The sequence below is a fragment of the Neolamprologus brichardi genome, chromosome 6 (assembly GCF_056152115.1).
Source record: "Neolamprologus brichardi isolate AB-2024 chromosome 6, ASM5615211v1, whole genome shotgun sequence".
NCBI lineage: Eukaryota > Metazoa > Chordata > Actinopteri > Cichliformes > Cichlidae > Neolamprologus > Neolamprologus brichardi.
The window spans coordinates 26,789,410-26,809,871 of NC_142109.1; the positions used below are offsets into that span (position 1 = coordinate 26,789,410).

The 20,462-nt window shown below is 38.6% G+C and overlaps 1 protein-coding gene across 1 annotated transcript; it reads right to left on the reverse strand.

The window, feature by feature from the left end:
• Positions 1–1,758: 1,758 nt before the first annotated feature.
• On the reverse strand, positions 1,759–19,863 carry prkacab (protein kinase, cAMP-dependent, catalytic, alpha, genome duplicate b). Its single transcript, XM_006790764.3, has 11 exons — positions 19,224–19,863; positions 17,726–17,787; positions 15,966–16,094; positions 12,164–12,262; positions 10,803–10,885; positions 10,182–10,308; positions 9,560–9,655; positions 7,058–7,180; positions 4,224–4,283; positions 4,026–4,130; positions 1,759–3,937 (listed from the first exon to the last, which is right to left on the reverse strand). The coding sequence occupies exons 1-11, from the start codon at positions 19,267–19,269 to the stop codon at positions 3,812–3,814; spliced, it is 1,056 nt and encodes a 351-aa protein (XP_006790827.1). The 5' UTR covers positions 19,270–19,863; the 3' UTR covers positions 1,759–3,811.
• Positions 19,864–20,462: the final 599 nt, after the last annotated feature.

The window sequence follows — 20,462 nt, forward strand, 5'->3', positions numbered from 1 at the left end:
CAGAGCCACGTTCTTTGTTCGCAGTCTTATTCTGATCAGCCTGCGGTTTACAGCAGCACAGTGGATTTCAGCACAAAGAAACACGCACGCAGCCTCCGCCGAGGACACCCCGGGTATTTGCGTGTTATATTTTTGAGCGTTATGGCGAATGAGAGTGAGCCGCGCGGTCAACAGATGGGTGGATGACGGCTTCACCCAGCATCAGGCGGGAGTGATGGATGTCACCTCAAGACTACGCCAACCTCCCACCGAGAACACTTTAAATACCTCAGCATCCGCTCACTTTTCGGCAAAGGTGCAACTTTTACGTTTCAGTTCCACACCCAAATGAGGACGCGGGAGTTCAGGAGAATTTTACAAGTAAAACTTTATTGGAATGATACTCATGTTGCAAAATATTACACTTCGTATTTTTATGTCACCGTTTCCGTGACTTTAGACGCTTCCCTTTGCAGTGTGTGTATGCGTGTGTGTGTGTGTATAGTATGTCTGTGGCGGGGGTTAATATGGTTTATATTGGGGTCTCATTTCCCTAAAAAGTGCGACAGTATGTACCAGCATTGTGCCTGCATGGAGAGGAAGTTGTATCACTGCAAAAACATCGAGGAGACACATAATAATATTGTTTTATAACTTCAAACATTTTGTCCATGATGATATATTCAACATTAAACCTGACATGGAGGAAATACAGCGAATGTGAAACCTCAACAAGTGATGTAAACAGTTTATTAATAATAATAATAATGGTTTTTAAATTAACCAATAAGCCAGCTGATGACTACAACGAGGCTTACAGCTTGCAGCTCTTGCCACCATTTATCTGCCACTATGATTTTGGCGTCAGATTCATTGATAAAATCTGGAGTTTTCAGCTGGTTAATCTGCCTCAGTGAAAAAGAAGGGGAAACATTAATACAGGAGAGACATGTCGGATCCATGTTAGTTGCCTTATAAGTGACTCATTTCTCTGTGAAGCCCCAGGTTTACTGTGGCAGTTGGTTTGTGGTCATTTAACTTTACTTTTGGGACTATGCCACACACAAGCACAATATCCAGTAGCCTTAAAAGTGACCCAGCATTATTGTCCTAGTCCATTTATTCTGAAATGGTGTCTCCTGTTTCAGTTGATATCTCTTTCTCTCTGTTAAATAAACTAATGAAAGGAAATTAAATACACCACATCACCCGTGGAATTCTGACAGGCCTTGCAGAGTCACAAACAGCCTGCGTTACAAACTGTACATTTATGCAGAATTTAAAGGATGTGGGAGATGTAGGACTTTGTTTTTTGGAGCTTGACCCATGCAAGGCACTAATAAGATAACGCAGCCTCTGATGCAAGTTTACTAAACAGTAAAGCTGAATCACCGGAGTGGTCCTTTAAGACCTTCAGCTGACACTGTGCTTCTGTGATGCACATTCTCAAATTGATCTTTTTTTTTTAAACAAATTACCACATTGTAAATCTGGGGTCACGCACAGAGTGGGAAAAGAATGTTGATAGAATAAATAAGTAAATATGGCAAGTGGACAATTAGCTGTGGGGGCTATTGTTCCATATTACAAATGATAGACACAAACCATTACACATAACAAATGTGTATCCTGGAGAAAATGCTTGATATATATAGATATATATATATATATAGATATATATATATATATATATATATATATATATATATATATATATATATATATATATATATATATATATATATATATATATATATATATATATATATATATATATATATATATATATATATATATATATGTTTTTGCTATCTGAACTGTTTCAGACTCGAGGGAAGTATGTGAATTTATATTATCCAGTTTATAACGATGGGAGAAAAACCAAAGCGCCTGTATAAATCAAATTAGGAAACCATCATTATTGTGGCACATTAAATTACAGCAATAAAGAAGGCATTTTGATGTCTGAAACGAACATCAGTGTCACTTTGTTTTATCTCAGAAATTGTGAATGAACAAATCCTACAGTAACGACCGTCTCTGGCCATTGCTGAAATATTCTGTGACCATAGCTCAGGAGCCAAGGAGACACTGAATACCAAAAGTGCTATTTGTTGTATTCTTCAAATCAGCAGGTTGTATACCGTGCGCTATGATTATTTTTCTCTCTTCTCAGTATTAGCTCGATTCACCGCCAGAAGCTCTAGCTTTCACTAACTTGTTAAATGGAGTGCCAGTCATCTTTACATCATCACCAACACACAAAAAACAAAATGAAACAAAAACTGTGCATGTTTAAAACACATAAACAGTAACAGAGCTGCTGTCACATATAAGACTGTCACATAGAGTGTGGTCCTACTTTACAAGTGATAAGAAGAAAGGGATGGGTAATAAGATGAGGTGAACATGAATACATATTTCCATTGAAGACCATAAAAGCGCACTATCCAAACTGCCATCAGTGACTGGTCAAAATGCTCTGAAGGCCACCAGCCGGAAGCAGTTCAAGGTAGTTTGCCTCAAGCGGTCTCTTTCAGTTGGAGTAATCAAGGGCCAAAGGCTTGATTCAGTAAGCAGAATCACTGTGGCCATTACGTAAACTCTGAGCCGAGACAGGAAGTGCTTTCATGAAAACAAAGTTGTCGAGTCAGTTAGCAAAATCAAATCTTCTGGAAGGGCAAACTGTGGAAGACGCTAACCAAAAGTCTGAATATTCCCTTTTGTTTCTCTTAATTTGAACCAGAACTTTAAATTCCCAAATCCATATCACAGATTTACCTGCTGATCCTAACGCTGTATGTTAATAAAATGTCTATTAAGTGATATGTTCAAACCTGAGATACCATTACGTTACAGTGTTTCTTTAAAACACCCTTAAAAACTGAGTTAATTCCATCCCCTTACTCGTATTTCCTTGTTTGTTAGCGTGACATGATATCATTGGAGCCACTAGTATCTAATAACATTTAAAATGGAGTACCGTAGATATGCACTAATTCTAACAATGATAAGAACGGTAGATGGATAGTTACACAGTAAACGTAACTCACTTTTTTTCCCCTTAAAACATCATCTGTCTCTCGATGAAATTTATTTTGCACACACAATGCATTCATTTTTTTTGTTGTTTTTTTTGTTGGCCCATCAAGCCTTAAGTTATGTCGTGTGTCTATGATATGAAAGGGTAAAAGTTTAAATTCTGAAGGAAAAATTGAGATAAAACTGCAAAATGTAAAGTCATCCAAGGTGAAAGTACATATGTGTGCAAGACTTATTAAACCTGCTACTTACATGCCCTTCCTGCTTAAAAAAAACAAAGAGCATGTTAGCCAGTTGTCGGTTAAAATTTAAGAAACTTTTGTCCAGACTGAGACCTAAACTTGCACAAAACTCATTAGTCTTCATGTAACGACTAAGAGACTGGACTAGATCAGCACAGACAGACTGATTTCTCTTTGCTGCGGTGTGAATATGTCTAAAAGATGGATTTAAAAAAAGGAAAAGGAAAAGGGAAGATCTCGGGTGAAAATGTGTAGAGGCAACTCCAAATTAGTTGGATTCTCAACACCCATGAAGCACACCTTCATTATAAAGGGATCCATAAATAAGACAGAATAATAAATAAAACACAACAAAAACACAACAGAAAAGGCAACACTGCTGGTTATCAGTCTCCTTGCTCTTTTTCCTTCTCTATCCGATTTTTCCTCTTTGTAGCTGGTGCTTGTGATTGGACAGGAGACAGTACTTTCTCCTTATGTCTCCCACTTGACCAGCCTACCTTTGACTCTCCCTATTTCCTTCTTTCTTCCTCTCTTGCTCTCTAACTCTAGAACTCAGCAAACTCCTTGGCACATTTCTCAGTGAAGGAGACGCGAATCTCCTCCTCCTCGTAGTCGTCGAAGTTGCTGGTGTCGCCTGGTCCTTTGAACTTGGGGATGAAGGGAGCTTCCACCTAAAGTCACATAAAAGAAACTATTATAAAACAAACTGAAGGGAAGAAAAAGTCTCACATGCCACACAGTACACTCACCAAAACATACCTTTTTCTGGTAAATGGCAATCCAGTCAGTTGTTGCAAACCACTTGTGTCCCTTGATATCATTGACCCCATTTTTTAGGTTTCCATAACGTTTTGTGAGATCCACCTTAAAAGAACACAAACATATTTTTCTCACGGTCACGTTAAAGAAAAATAAATGTAACCTAAACGTCTGAACGCCTGCGGTATTTGCTCTCACCTGTAACAGGTTCCTTAGGAGGTCTTTCAGGTCTGAACTGAAGTGAGATGGGAAACGAACCTAAGGGCAGAGCACAAAATGAGGAATGAACCAGTGACAACTTCATGTAGTGATGAGATTCAGGCTCTTGGGTTCGTTATCTTCTGTAGTGAAGCACTGGTAGATTCTTATAATACAATGACATGGCTCTATGTAGTTCTGGGAAAAACTAAGTACATCCTATGAATCAGTAGCTTGTAGAAGAACCTTTTCCAGCAATAACTTCCAGTAATTGTCTTGCGAGAGACTTCCCAGACTTCTCACATTGTTGTGGAGGATTTTTAGCCCACTCTTCTTTACAACGGTTGCTTCGGTTCATTGAGGCTTGCTGGCGTGCATTTGTGCGCAGCTCTCGAGTTCCAGCTACAGTAATTCAATCAGGTTTAAGTATGGACTTTGACTAGGTCGTTGCAACACCTTGAATGTTCTGTTTTAGATTTGCTCGTGTGTGTGAGATGACTTTCTCGTTGGTCAACCAAGCTTCCTTTGTCGGAAAAATGGTGTCACATTTGACTCTAGAATAAGCACACAATAACAGAAAAAACAAAACACATCACCCCTCCACAGAGTTGATTGATGGTTCGAGGTGTACGTGCTATTATGCTGTGTCTGGTTTTCTCCAAACGTGGAGCTGTGCATGTATGGCCAAACTTGTCCGCTTTGTTCTTATGTGTCTAACAGTCTGTACTCACAACGACATTTCATGCACAGATTTATCAATTTTTTCCTAGGTTTGTATTTTACATAATCAGAAGTCCTTCAGACTGTGTGCATGAACAAATGAGGGCATGACATAGGTCTTTAAAATGAGTATTACTACTTCTACTACACCACTGCTACTTATTATTATTATTATTATTGTTATTGTTATTATTATTTTTCAGTCATCATTTACAGTTGACCGTAAGGCCCCAAATACTCAGAATTACAATTAAATCAATTTAAAAAAAAAAAAAAAACTCAAAATAAAACATATGTAAACATAACTTCAATCATTGTCTGATGTCATAACTTATCTTCTAATATTCTCTTTTTTGACACTATACCACAGATGATGGAGAATTTTGAGGCGTATTTTCGTTTTTGTTTGTTTTTATTGCCGTGCGTTTCTTATCTGGGTTTGACAGATCATGTGGTCCATGTCCTCCACCTAATTTCTTCTTTTTCCTGTAGTTTGTCTTTTTCATATCAACTGATCCACAGTGACTAGCTCAGGCTAAACAATATTCAGCACCCAAGTTATGTTTCACCCCTGAAGCAGATGATTAAGAATGAGACTGATTTATTAACATATGCATGGTGGTAAGAAAAATTGGTCAGTGTGCACCTGTCATAAATCTGACATTGATTTTCCTCATTTCTTTGTGCAGTATACCAATGTTTCCATGCACATATTAGTAAATGAGGGTCCCAGAAGTCTTATTCAGATTGCAAACCTAAGCTGTGCTGCTTTGTTCTTTTTAGAAAGAAGTGTCTTTCTCTGGCAACTCTTCCAAAAAAGTCATACTTGCTCAGTCTTTTTCTATTTTTAATGTCATGAATTTGAATTTTTAAGATGTTAACTTAAACCTGTAGAGTCTGATATGTAGCTTGTTGGTTCTTTGCAATCTCTCTGACCATTGGACGGTTGATTTCCATCCACATTTAAATGCAAAAAAAAAATCTTAGACACTGTCAATTTCATGCTAAAGCAACAGATGGTGATATAACCCAACCATGAAGAAATGTTGGCCAATTAAAAAGCCCACAAACAATAACATGGCACACAGTCTGACATAAAAAAAGAGAGGGAGAGATAAAGGTGCACAGCTTTCATGTTGCGAAAGAAAAACCTAAATGTTCCTTGTCCACACATAAATGCAGATATATAGATTTAAAAAATTTTCACCCTCAAAGGTATTTTTCAAAAGTTGTTTTCAGTGGTTCAAACTGCCACACAGTGAAAGTTAAGTTTACTAAAATACTCATATACAAGCGAACATAACTTTGGATCTGCATGATGTCAAAAGATAGCAGATAGTCTCAGTATGGTTACCTCAGGTACACAGTGAACACGATGCTATTCAAATTCTTTGTGTGAGGTGGACAGCCAATCAGAGGAAAGATGAATTAAAGAGAGGGTGGCTTCAAAGGAGGAAGAGCCAAAATAGCTTAGTTCAGACAGTGGATGAACTGAGGTGCTGCATCAATGGTTGTTATAAAATACATAAGGATTATTTTGGAATCTGAATCATGCAACACAACTCTATTAAAGTCCAAATATAAAATTATGGAACTGGAAATGATCACAATACTCCCCTTATAAATATACAAGAAATAAATAAAGGAAATATGCTCCTCTTACATCCTCCCTGATCAGCTTTATTATGCTGGATCAAAGCTCTAACTGCCAGGTTCTCTAATATGATGGCGTAAAAAATTGATGCTTTTTACACATCTGGAAACAACAATGTGTGTGGAACAAATACAATGCAAACCACAGAGTATTTTCAGAGACCAACAAAGGAAAAACATGGCTGAACAGATCAAAACAGATGCTTCTACTTGGTCCGTGTTTCTGTGGTAAAAACACATTTTTTGAAACTACACCATACCCACACTACCACAAAAAAAAAGAAAAAAAACATTGCCCAAAACTCTTTCAGGATTAACCTAAAACTGAAATTTAAATACAAAGTAAACTAAAATACATTTTTACAACAAAAAAAACAACCTAATATCACATCATGCGTCATGTTCTCTTGTGTAAAGCATTAAATATTAGCACAAAATGCTAATCAGACAGTCAAACTCACCTTCCCTGAAACAATCTTTTCATAGATCTGAATGGGCTGATCAGCAAAGAAAGGTGGGTACCCTGCTGCCATCTCGTAGACGAGTACACCCAATGCCCACCAGTCTACTGCTTTGTTATACCCCTGGTGGATGTAGCGGGGGGCATGACAAGGATGGAGTAACGGAAGAAGAAAGAAAAAACATTAAGTTAATTTAAGATAAAATATAAAATGACGCAGTAAATGTATATATATTTCATCATATGTCTGTAATGAATTGTGTACACGGGTAATATCAACAAATGCACCAATTCCCCAGAAGAAGAAAAAACCCACAGAAAATAAATAATGAACTATCTTGATAGTCTGTTATTTACAGTAAAATTACAAATCAATAAAGTGGCTTGTTTTATTCCACATAATTAATTGTCAACTCAGTATCTCCAGATTATAAAGTGTTATATAAAGCTGGACACAGTAAGGATGCATTCACAGCCTGTTAGCCTTAGTTACTGTCAGTTACTGGACAGCTTGTGTCTACACGTGTCTGTATCATAGTTAGTACACATGGTTGGAGTACTTGGACCAAACCTTTAAAAGGTCCACTCACACTACACTCGAGGTCCCAAATGAATTCCTATATACATGGTCTCAAAAAAAGAACAAAGAAAACAAAATAAGACTCAATTTCATTCAATCCTTATTCCAATCTAACTACATATTAGCTTTCCAAGATATCTTACACTCAATATGTTTTTCTAATGCAAAGTGCAGATATGTACTGCTACAATGTTCGACGTTCACATTAAGCATAGCCAAACTTTTAAAATAATAAGGCTTCAGACAGCTTCCAACACCCAGTTTCTGGCACTCTGTTTAAGCTTGTGGATCTGCATGATGACAAAGACACCAAGAGTGGTCATCTCAGATACACAGCTTTTGCCTGAGCACATAAGCCCCACCCACCTGCTATTCAAATCAATCATTTGTGAGTTGACTTAAAGCGAGGGTGGCCTCAAAGGGAGAGGAGTGAAAACTTGTTTCAGTCACAGTGGAGGAACTGAGGGGCTGCAGTCCCAGAATAAGACAAATGATTACCTCGAACTGTGAATCATGCAAAACTACGATAATAAAATCCAGAAAAATAAAAATACAGAGCATGAAATAAAGAGAATAGCTCCATTTTAATAATGATATGTTCACTTCTTGTTGTGAGGAGTATCTTGGGATGCCTTTGAGACAAAGAGCTTGTCTGTTAAGACTAAATTTGGTGACTTGTGGTACATTTTATTATATACACTGGATTTAATAATTGCTTTAATGACTTTTCCTGTCTGATTGTAAACATATATTTGTAAGAGGAGACTTGGGTTCCCGATTTTATAAAGATCTAGTAGTTCAGTCATTTAGCGGAAACCTCACTTACATTATAGTTTGGATTTATTGGAATTAAAAGTTTAGCCACATTATTTAGTATTGTTTATAATATAGGGCACTACCATTCAACACCACTTGGATGAACTACTTTATATAATTATTTGCGTAACATTTAAAAGTTGCTTATTTAATACCTCCACCCACCCATCTCCGACAGCAATTTTTGATCCTACCTTCAACTGTTGGGGGAAAAAAAAGAGGAATGTGAATGTGGCAGTCTTCCAGTGACCTGAGCTACAGAGAGCACAGTGAAAATACTCTCCCATCATTTTGGTGTTTAAGAAAGAGAAACTTGAACCTGCTTGTCACTCACAGAGTCTATAGATCACAACCCACCAGGGTTACAAAGCCCATAAATGTCTCTATATATAAACTGCAGCACTTCAAATGTTATTTTAATACTTATTGCACAATTTTAAAGTTGCTGGCACGTAAGCTTCCCAAAGCCTGGCACCTAATGAGGATGCTGCCAGTCTGTGTAAACAACAATATTCTTAATGAGTTTTGTCATCAGTGTTTTGCTAACATATGTCAAAAACTGAAGAGACCTGTGTGTTCTCTACTCAGGAGTACACAACTTCTCATCTGTGTGCACACACATTCATAGAGCATCTGGGGTGGGACTGATACAGACAGATGGGCATGTTTTTGTGTCACAATGCTCCCAGTATCTTAAAGCGTATATGCACATGTAGAGTGAACCGCAATTTGCTTGTCAAAAGTACTGCTAAAACATGTCCTGCTAGGATTATTTATATGACTGTATATTACTGCAGATTATTCGTGTGATCAGCTTTAAATTCACAGGGATGTAACGCTGGTATTATAGTTTGCAAGTAAGCAAAGTAAGCTATTGGACCTTCACATATTTTCACATGATTTTTAGGACTTGTCCTGACAGAAAAACCAACAGCTATGCATTTGTCTTCCAGTTGGACTCCAAGCAAACCGGAAAAATGTATAATAGAAACAATCTTTCCTATGAGGTACCTACAGCTATCCACAAGTGAATATAATCCTAGCCTTAAAAAACGAAGAAGCCTCTACCCCAAGCTTAAAGTTAGTTCAGCTGGCTGCCAAGCGCACCTTGCTGAGAATGATCTCTGGAGCCAGATATTCTGGGGTGCCACACAGTGTCCAGGTCCGGCCCTTCACACGTTTGGCAAAGCCAAAATCTGTAACCTAAAAGGGGACAAAGAACAATGACAACGACAGTGAGTAAAAAAATAAAAAAATAAAAAAAAACAAACAAGAAAAAAAGAAAAAGAAAGAAAATTCAAATAGGCTAAATAACACCACATGAAAGGCAGCAAGAAAGAGAGGCACTAAAAACAGCCGCATCAAGGGAAATTGTCACCAGCTGTTATGCAACAGTTCGCCACTAGAGGGCGGTACACCAGCACACAGAGACGATTCAAGAGTGAAGAACACCTTTGTAAGGTTAACATATCTCACACTGAAAATAAATGTCCTCTTATCTGTTGAGCTGTACGTGTCATAAAATATTCTAATTTTGAGCTCTAGAAAACTCTTACTGTGATGATAGTTTTAAAATATTTAAGTAAAAAGATGTTAGATAAATGGAATAAAACAGATGGATTAATGTGTGCTAAAAACAATTACTGTCAGTTGCAGACATAATAAATATGGAACACAAATGCATCAGCAGGGTCTGTGAAGGATAAATAATTAACAGTAAGTTTGTTACCTGTATGTAGCCCTGTTGGTCTATGAGCAGGTTTTCAGGTTTCAGGTCTCTGTAGATCAGGTCCAAAGCATGGAGATACTCAAAGGTCAGAACGATTTGAGCAGCGTAGAACCGAGCGTGAGGCTCACTGCACATAAACACAACAAGACAAAAGGGGATCTGTTTGGTAATCGAACAGTAGAGATGACTTGAGTCTAGCATAGAGATGAGAAGAGCTGAAAATACTGCCGTAGGTTAGGAGACATGATAGAAGAAAGAATACTGAATAGGAATTAATACATGGAAAAGATGTAGGCAAGCAATTACATTATACTATAATCTGAAATAGCATGACATTTGTTTGCTGCGTTGGGATAAGCCAGATCATCTTGCAACTTTGGATTAAGCTGTTAATTAAGTTATAATGTCATGTAACTCTAGACATGGATAGTATAATAATTCTTCTGGGGAAAAAAGGTTTTTAAATCTTATTTTGCGACACAGTATCCAAACTTTTCTAGAGTTGTTGTGCTTTGTGCCTATGTAGAATACAAGATAACAGAAATGCTTTCAAAGTCCACTGTTTACTCTTGTAGCAATCCACAAAATGCTTCTGGATATAAACTTTATTCGAACACTGACCTAAATCTGCCAATTCTCCGTAGATGGGAAAACATCTCGCCACCTGGCACATACTCCATCACCATGTAGAGGTTAGTGTTGTCCTGCGGAAAGGAGGACGAAGGTTAGTGGCACTCACACAAACACACAAACGCATGCCCATGTATGGATGCACTTCAGGTACACACATATACAGGAGTTACAACTCAATTACGTGAGCTAAAAAAGAGAAGAGCAATTTCACCAGTTACCAAATTGTTTAATCTAGCTGGTATTTTGCTAGTTAGCATTAACTGACTATTATTTATAGGATTGCCATATAAATAATAAAGTACTTTAACCCAGGAACATTACTGAAGGCCTGGTTTGCATATTGTGTGTTGTTTATATCACAGTTTTGCAAGATATAAGTAGTGTAACCGACTAACACAAATCACACTGCGTATGTTTTGTTCTTGTTGACTCTTCCTCCTGTGTGTAGGACAACACACGTGGACCGGAATATTCTGTTAATAGGTTTATTTAAGGTGTCTAGGATAGTCAATCCCTGGCTTTCCAGGTGCATCTAAAGCGCTTAACCTGAATAAGGCATTAATTGGAGTATAGCCATCAGCAGGATTAGTCTGTGCACGTCCATGTCACACGCTCATGTGACATCTAAAGCCAACTTCACCATGTACTTACATACAACTCAACAGGACTGACAGTGGTGATGGAAGGGGTAGTAGACTGAAAGATTAATGCACTATAAATTATTTAATTTTAATCATCAAAACAATCAGAGTTGGTGCTCAATTTTCAAAAATATTACAAATAGTTTTCTCATCTGCTGGCCAAAGATACATGTAAACACTTCCAAGAGGTCTTTAAAAACATGCAGACTTAATGTGACCACTTAATTCATAGTTTGAATAAATAAAGCAAATAATTTTTTGAATTAACTAATTTGTGCGTAAGTTGTCGTCCGTAGTAACCAAACCATCATCAGATCTGTAACAAATTTTAGCCGTTTTCTGCTTATTATTGTTTCAGAATCATTTTAAGTACAGGTATGCATAACACATGTTAAATAAAGCACTGACCATTGCCAGCAGTGACCAAAGTAACAACTAGCAGTTGAAAATAGTATTTAGTGGCAAGTTAGTAATTTCAGGAGTTGGTTGAGACCAGCACAAAGATGGATATATATTAATCAGGCAGCTAAGAAACAGCTTCGAATGGATCATAACATTTGTCTGTGGCTTTTCAATGAATTAATAAGCGAAACTTCGCTAAAGAGTTCTTTTATTGTTATTTTAATTGTGTGAGAAATTAAGCAGTCACTCGCTGTCATCAAACAACCACAGGCGTGTGTGCTCTCACACACCTAAAATAATCCGTACCTTGAATGAGTACTCTAACCGCACCAGAAAAGGGAAGCTGACAGCCTGGAGAATCCTCTTCTCATTTAGAGTGTGCTCTATCTGCTTGAGCTTGACCACCTGAAAGGCAGAGAGAGACAGAAAGAAGAAGGAGAGAGAGAGCGAGAGAGAGACATTTTACCCAGTAAGACAAGAGTGTGAAATTTAAGGCAAATATGAAACTAGCAATTTTCTTTTAAATACATATCTGTTAAGACATCTCTCACAGGTTGAAGTAATATGATGCTGCCTATGGCCCAATCATCACAATATTTGAGTGTTTTTGCAATTGGAGGATTATAACATGGGTGTCTGTGGCACCATTACTGGAAAAAATGCTGTATTAAGTTACTGATAATGCAAACCGAACATTTCCTACTGCTGCATCTTCCCATTAAAACCATTTAACTTTTGAAAAATGAGTTTGCTTTTATTATGAAGTATTAGCTGGAAATGCATTGTGTTTGTTACTTTTATCATTCATTAAAAATGGATCAACAAAACAATATAACTGACACATTTCTTTGACAGCAGATCAGTTTGAGATACTGCAGAAAGTAATGGAACAAGAAGCAACAGCCAGAGTGAGCTGTCAGATGAAGCGCTGCAGGCAAAAGACTGCACACCTCCAACAAACTTCTTTCACTGTATCCTTCTGCTGACATTCAAAATCATATCTCAGCTGCTCACCGAATGATAAAAAGACTCTTACTTATTACATTACTTCTTTATGAAAAGACAGTAGTATTACTGTCTCCAAAATTGTGTAACTTTAACAAACAGAAACTCCAGGTATAGCAAGACATCTGTGGCATTTACGAAAACAACCTGAAGTCCGTATTCTCAAGATTTCCCTCCATAATTAAGACTATAGGCCAGTGTGCTATTGTGCCATGTCTTTGAACTTTAAAATAACTATGAAACGTGTTGGGGTTTCAGCTTAGAGTTAGAAGTAGTTTAGATGAAATGAGGTTGCAAGGCGGATAGTGCAAAATTTAACAGGAAACAAGAGTTTGTGGCAGATTTTTAGCTGGGAAGACTTATGAACATATTCTACATCACCAGTTACAACAAGGCTGCATCGGAAAGGTGTCAGCACCTGGTTAAAATAGGATTCTCTTTTAAACCTCACTTGGTATGCCACTTGGGCCTCACTTGCAAGACCAATCACAGATACTCCACTTCCACCACTTCCATCTGTAACAGACCAATCACTTCAAGGACACAGGCTCACCCGACCCCCTTTATAATAGGCCCTGGCCCCACACCAGGCATTCTTGCTTTCTTCCCTAGGAAGATCATTAGAGCTTAACCAGTCATCCTGGACCACGGTTATCCACTTAACAGTTTACAGATCCAGTTGTGAAAGGTATTCCCTGAACGTTTCTGGTTTCAGGATTACTAACATAAATATTTTATTTAATTATATTTTAATTCCATCAATATATTTTTCTAGTAAGCAGTCGTCGTGTTGTTGCAATTCTGCACCTTATCAAGTCAGCACATCAAGTGAGCTTGTGCTTGTATAGCTATTTGCTAGCTGTCCAAGCTGAAAATTGGTGCCTTTGGGTGCCACTGCATTCTCTCAGGGAAATGGTAGTGGTAGCAAGGTTAGGGGCGTTGCGTTTCCTGGTTGAATATCTCAGGGAACCCCCCCCCCCCCCCCCCCCCCCCCCAACCCCTCTGAATCACTTATGTGGGTGTCAAACATGCAAAGGCGTCACATGGGCAGACAGAATCCTGGAGTCGCATTTGCAAGTGCCCAGGGCCTCAAAAGCCGATCCCTGTCTCTCTGACACTGCAGCGAAGCTGAGCAACATACCCAGCTCAGGTTGCACTTGCTGGGGGGATATGATCAAAGACCCCAAGGCTGAACTTACTCCTTTTATAATCAGCTCCTCAACTCCAAGGAGGAAGAAGATGAGGATGAGTTAAAAAGTATCTTCTGATGATAATGATGACGATGAGGAGGATGTCATTTTCCCTCCTATCCAGGTATTGTGGCCATTTTCCATCTTCCCCATAAGGTCACGCTTATATATATGATATGCAAGCATGTAATAGCCAGTGTCCCAGGAGGTGTCCTCTCTGCAGATGGATATGAGATGTCATCTGAGTCCCAGTCGCAATTTCTCTAAATATCTGGTAGTTATGTCTCACTGGAGTGACCCAAAATTGTTCATAACCAGTGTCCTCTTATGTATGGTGGTTATGAGGAAACAGATGCTTGATTGAAAGGTTAGAAGGCTGTTTTTGAGGGGAGGGCTGTCAGTGGTACCTGGCCCCAGAGACTCATATAAATTAGCAAGAGCTGATGACAATTACCCTAAACTGAGGTACAAAGGCAAGTTTAGGCCTTCAGGGATTTTTTGGTATCTTGCCATAGTTCCTGTTTGCAGTCCCTTCCCTTGCCTTTGTGCCGAGGTTTAGGGAATCTAGCTTAGCTTTTCATTAGGGCTGTGACACTAGATGCTGGAGACTACAGTGATGGCATGATTATCAGTGCAACCAGCATTCACCAGCATCCACATTCTACCAGAGAAATGGCTTCCTTGTGGGGCCTTGTTAAGGGTGTTTCTGTGGATTACATCTTTGTTATTGCTAGTTGGGCATCCCACACATTTTTTAATTTGTACTGTTCTGATGTAACTGCGTCCTCACTTGCATGCTCAGGCCTTAATGAGGCCTGCTAGCTGAACGTTGGGGTTGGTGTGAGGTGTCGGCCTACGAGGTGCTATTGGCAGGAGAGCATACAATTTGGGAGTGAGCTACATTTCCAATAGTGCGATACCAAGTAAAGCTTAAAAGGCAATGTTTGTTTTCCAGGGTAACCCCAGTTCTCTGAAAACTGGGGGAGTTATTTCATCGCATTGCCCTATTTGCATGTGCAAAAATGGCTTGTGTGGGGCCAGAGGCTATTTTTAAAATGGTTTGGGGACCCTATGTCCTTGAAGTGATTTGGTCTGTCTTAGATAGATGCGATGGTAGTTTAGCTTCTGTGAAAGTATTGGGTTTACCCTGGGAGATGACCCTGTGGACCAAAAACTCCATCTAAATTGTTTACTAAAGTTAATTTTCAGTACAACAGTATGGTGCTATGTATGCAGAGGCAATAAATAAATAAATAAATAAATAAATAAAAGTATAATGCCCACCTCCCTGAAACAAGTGCAACATAGACTTTTTTGTGAAAACAGCCATAGCAAAACAACACCATCGTGTTCATGTACATTCACTCTCTCAGGCATGTGTTCTGTCAGTAGTACTTGCAGAAGTCTGTAAATTCATGGATTACCTTCATGTCCCTACTGATGCAAAAATTATTTTGCCAGTACTTTAGTACAGCATGACAGATAGATAGATATAGATATTCATTCTGATTTTGATCTTGCTAAAATCCCAATCTCAGTGTTTTATCAATAAGATGATAATTAAGCCATAATATAATTATATTGTGGATTAATTATCATCTTATTCACAGATTAAGTCAAAGATTTCTTTTAACTGAATATTAAAATTACTCTGGTGTTATCCACATAAAGACAACCTCCGCTCTGTCACTGTAACTAATCCCTGCTTTCAGCACAAGTGGGTTCAGATAATAATTTCACCTGTATTTGAAGGGCCTTTAACAAAATGCATAAAAGAATAAAATCTTCCGAGTGCAGTATTCACATCAATTACATTTCTGTTTTCTGTGGGAAGACTAACTAAAAAATGGATGGGAGCGCATTTAAACACCCCAATCCCTCTGTGATTCTGGTGACCCCTGACCCAGACTGACCTTCTGCTTGTTGAGGATCTTCATCGCATAATGTTGTCCCGTTTCTCTGTGCTTCACCAGCATAACACGACCAAATGAGCCCGTGCCCAGGGTTTTCAACCTCTCAAACTGCTCCAGGCAAGCAGTGTTCTGAACAGACAAAACAAAAACGGTTAGCTGATTTTTGTGAAAATGGGATATTTAGGGTCATGTTGCTGGTAGCGAGTTTTTATTTTCAGCTACTCGTGTGCTCACATTTACCACTAATTCTTGTATTTTCATGGTATATATTCTTTGCACATGTCATAAACAAATATGCAATAGATAATATATATAAATTAATATATTTGGTATGTATGGTTTATAATTTCTTAATAGAAAGTAATACACAAGTCCATACAGGATACAGTGTAAATTTGAAGAACAATAAAGAAAAAACTTTTACTCATGTTTGTGGTACCTGAACTGTTTCTCAGGCTGAGATGGTCCCAGAAACTGTCAATCAAATCATGCTTAACTCTAATATATTTTTAGATACTGCCATAGACGTTTTTGCATACATATGTGATAAATATTGGTTTAGGCTTAGATATTCAGCTTTATCTCAAAAGTCAAAACAAAAATATTGCCTTCACTGCAATTTTTATACCCAGTGCCATAGTTTGAGCTGCTCAAGTGTAATTGGATCATTGCTACATAACCTGTTTCACTGACAGCTGTGGGTTGTTTCTTCATTCCTTCTTCCTAAGTAGATTAAAAAATAAAAAAGTTTTGGAGATGATTTCAAGTGTGGTACATGCATTTGGGAGCTATGAACCCACAACATGTGTTTGAAAGAGCTCTCATTTCAAGTGAAACAAGCTATCCTTGAGATCCATTTAAAAAAAATGCAGTACTGGTGAGCTTTGCTCAGTATTACAGTATTGCAATGGGCCCTTTTTATCATTGTGTTAATTTGTTCATTTGACAATCTGAAAATAATAAATAAAACTGAATAATATATATATAATATATTTTTTAACCCCAAATTCATCATTTAACTTCAATAAGCTTAAATAAATACTAAAAAAATAAGCCGGTGTCCCAAAATATACGGAGAAAATTATATACAGTATAAATTAAAACAATGTTGATACAGATTTGTGTATATTTAATGGTTTAATTAATGTCTATGAAGAATATTAGGTGATCTAAAACAAGTGAATTAAAAAAAACACACGCATAGCTTTAGGGTTGATACAGTTGACATTGCCCTGGGGATATTTTCTAACTTTCTTACTCATACTGCATACAATATGAAATATGTATACCGAATTTAAATTTGCAGCATTAAATATGACAAAACATATGGAGTTGTTTTATGTCACAGTTTACTTGAAACAGTAACTTGCATTTTAAAAACTTTCAGACAGTAGTATCATCACTAACCAATAGCCAATAAACAATAAAACTGATGCTATTTACAAACTAATTTATTTATACTGCCATCTGTATATATTAAAATTATAATTTTCTATCATTTGCATAAAGTGATAGCTGGTAATACTGAACAAATAAACAATAAAGACATGAAACAAGTGAAATTTCAGTAGCTATGATTGGCATTTTCAAAAACAGCAGCCCACACAGAAGTAATGTATATATTTCTTTGGCCATACAGAATTGGGAGTGAAAATTTTGTTTTTCTAACATGCAAACAAAGTTAGGATAAAATTACAAACAATAAATCCTGTGTATCATATTTCTTAAGCTTAGTGGGCAGACTTAGTACACACACTAACCTGTGCAGGATTCTCCCACTTTTTGAGGAAGTCCTCTTTGGCTTTAGCAAGGAATTCCTTGACTGTGGAAAAAACACACACCAGTGTTTACATAAGAAAGGCTTTAGTGGGGCATCTGTGTGTATACAGAAAGTGAAAAAACAGCAAAATAAAGAAACAGAACACCTACTTTATTGTCTGAAGTCAACAGCACAGAGTCTGACTAAAAATCGTTAATTAAATCAAATTTTATTCATATCCATCGTAAAACCACCTGCTCATAACTATTACTCACAAAGACCCAGAGGCTACATGGATGATTTGTCAGTGTGTAGAAAGTTTTGAGACGTACACTGATCGTCTTATCTGTTTGTAAGGTAATTCAGGCTGTGCTGGGATTTTTCTAAATGTACAGCAATTAGTCCAGATATGGCTGATAGTCTGAAAACTACATGCAGAATATTCTCAAGTGCAAAAAAAAAAAATACCTGAACTTGAAATCTCATCAACAAGTATACTCATTTAAAAGCTTAAATCCCAGGACACATTTCAAAACACTTGTTCACCTATTAACTATCAACACTTTCCCTTCTCACCTTCACTAAAAGTGTCAGCTGCTCAGTGACCGGTATGCATTTATACCAAGTAGCTATGCCATATACTTAGATGTCTTGATTTAAATGTCAAGCATTTAAGCCTTTTGGAATAACTGTTTCTTTGATTTTCTTAAAAAAAAATCCATCACAGTATTCAGATTTACTCCAGTTTGTAACACATAAATAACTAAATAAACCTTTACATATCATTTCCTAGTAAATTGCTATTTCAAAAATGATGAATTTAAAAGAAAACCCCCACAAAAGTATAACCCCAGACATGAGCACACTCATCCTTCTATATTTGGACTTACAGTACAGCAGACAATCAGACTAGCTCAGTGTCAATCTGCAAACCTTAAGGGGGTTCACCAAACAAAATAGCCCCCACACTTTCAGCAGCATCTCTTTCCAGAGACAACAGGCACTGTGCGTTTGGGAAATATCTGACACATAGCTTGTTGTGATCTCGCCAAGATTTGAGTACAAGAGGATGTGAAGTTGCCAAGATTCTTGCAGCTTACAATAGCTGTTGGTTGTTTTGCACCTCGTGAAGTGATTTGGCTGTGGAAACTGTACTACCACCTGCTTTATTATAAAGCAGCATCAACTGAATCCAAAGAAAAAGCTCTGTTCAAAGCGGAATACTACTACTGAGCACCTATTCATCTGTCCCTATATTATGAGGTTAGTTAATTGAAATGTAGCTGCCTAATTTGGGTTCTTGAAAGCTATCCTGGCACAGGCTTATTTAAGGACTGAGCAGGATGAGTGGATCTTTTTAAATCAGACAGCAGAAATAGGCCGCTGCATGGAATGTTAACTGAAGCTAACATAGCCGCTGTGTCACACCGTCTCTGGTGATTTCGTGAGGCTGGAACAGAGCAATGTGTTATGTGTAGCGTACAGGCGACGGTACCCACCGCTTTCCATCTCGCTGCCCTTCCTGGCCGTGGGCGCGTTGCCCATGATGACAACCTGTCAACGGGCGATCCGTGGCTTTTTGGCCGCCCTGCAGCCTTCTCAAGCCGATCTAATCTCGATTAGGTCTGTTCGGTATTTTCTAAATCCAAAAGCACCAAGCGTTAACTCCGAGGTCTTGGTCTTTAATAGCCTGGCAGCTGCTGATGCGGTGCCAGGGCGAGACGAGATGGTAAAGCGGGCTCACTCACTCCTCAGTCATCAGCAACCGGCGACCGATATATAGTTCAAATCCACGGGGAGGATACCTTTGAGGTATCTCGGTCGTTGGGGCTTCACTGGACCGTAAGGCCGAGCTCGGCGCAGATGGCCTGAACACGGAGGATCCAGTCTTCGCCTGTCCCTCCTTGCAGCCCCCGCCGAACGAGCCCCCCCGGCTCCCCACCTCTCCCCAGCCTAAAGAAAAACGACACCAGAGGCGGGGACGCGATATTCTCAGCCCAAGAGCCGCCACTTTTTGTTACCAAACCCAGCTTTTAAAAATTAAACCTCGGCGGGGTCCGACGACGACGGGAATTCACCCAAATCAACATTGGCCCCCCGTAGCCTCGGAGACGAGCGAGATGACGGAACTACAGTCGACTGAACGTCCCGCCTACTAGTCAGAACCGGTTTTTGATTGACAGCTGCAACCAGCCCGCGGATTGGCAACCTATGTATGCCGGTATCCCACGGAAGGCAATGATTGGCTTTTCGCAATCCATCAAGCGCGGCACCATCCTACCACCCTACACAAAGCGAGTGAGGGGAACGTCACCGATTATTTTCCTCCCGACGACATACCCGCCCACTTTTCCTGGTTTCCGTCCTCCATTGGCTCGATGAGGGCGAACCGTGGGAATCTCGGCGAATGTGAAGATGTCCATTGGCTCTGAGTAACGATTGGCAGGTAGAAAAAAAACCCCATCTTCAGCCCCCCACTCCCACCGCCACCAAGCGACTGATACACGTTTGGCCAAGTGACGTCAACCGCGAGCTATTTTTAGAAATGTTGGTCAGAATTTAACGCACGCGCGGCGCGGTCGGGCTGGCAGGACTTCTAAACATTTCGCAGACCGCTGTGCGTTAAATGATGAGTGTATTTAGTGAGAAATAATATTAGGAAACAAGACTGTCTTTCTAAACACTCAGAGAGATACCGTCTCTCTGAATGTTTTACAGTCACCGAAACCCTCCAACAG

Bases quoted from the DNA above. Each gene is read 5' to 3' on its own strand.
- prkacab (XM_006790764.3), bottom strand. From the start codon at position 19,269: ATGGGCAACGCGCCCACGGCCAGGAAGGGCAGCGAGATGGAAAGCG. The intron at 9,656-10,181 runs GTAACAAACTTA...GTCCCCTTTTAG, and splicing joins ACCAACAGGGCTACATACAG to GTTACAGATTTTGGCTTTGC. The intron at 3,938-4,025 runs GTATGTTTTGGT...ATGTGACTTTAG, and splicing joins TTGCCATTTACCAGAAAAAG to GTGGAAGCTCCCTTCATCCC.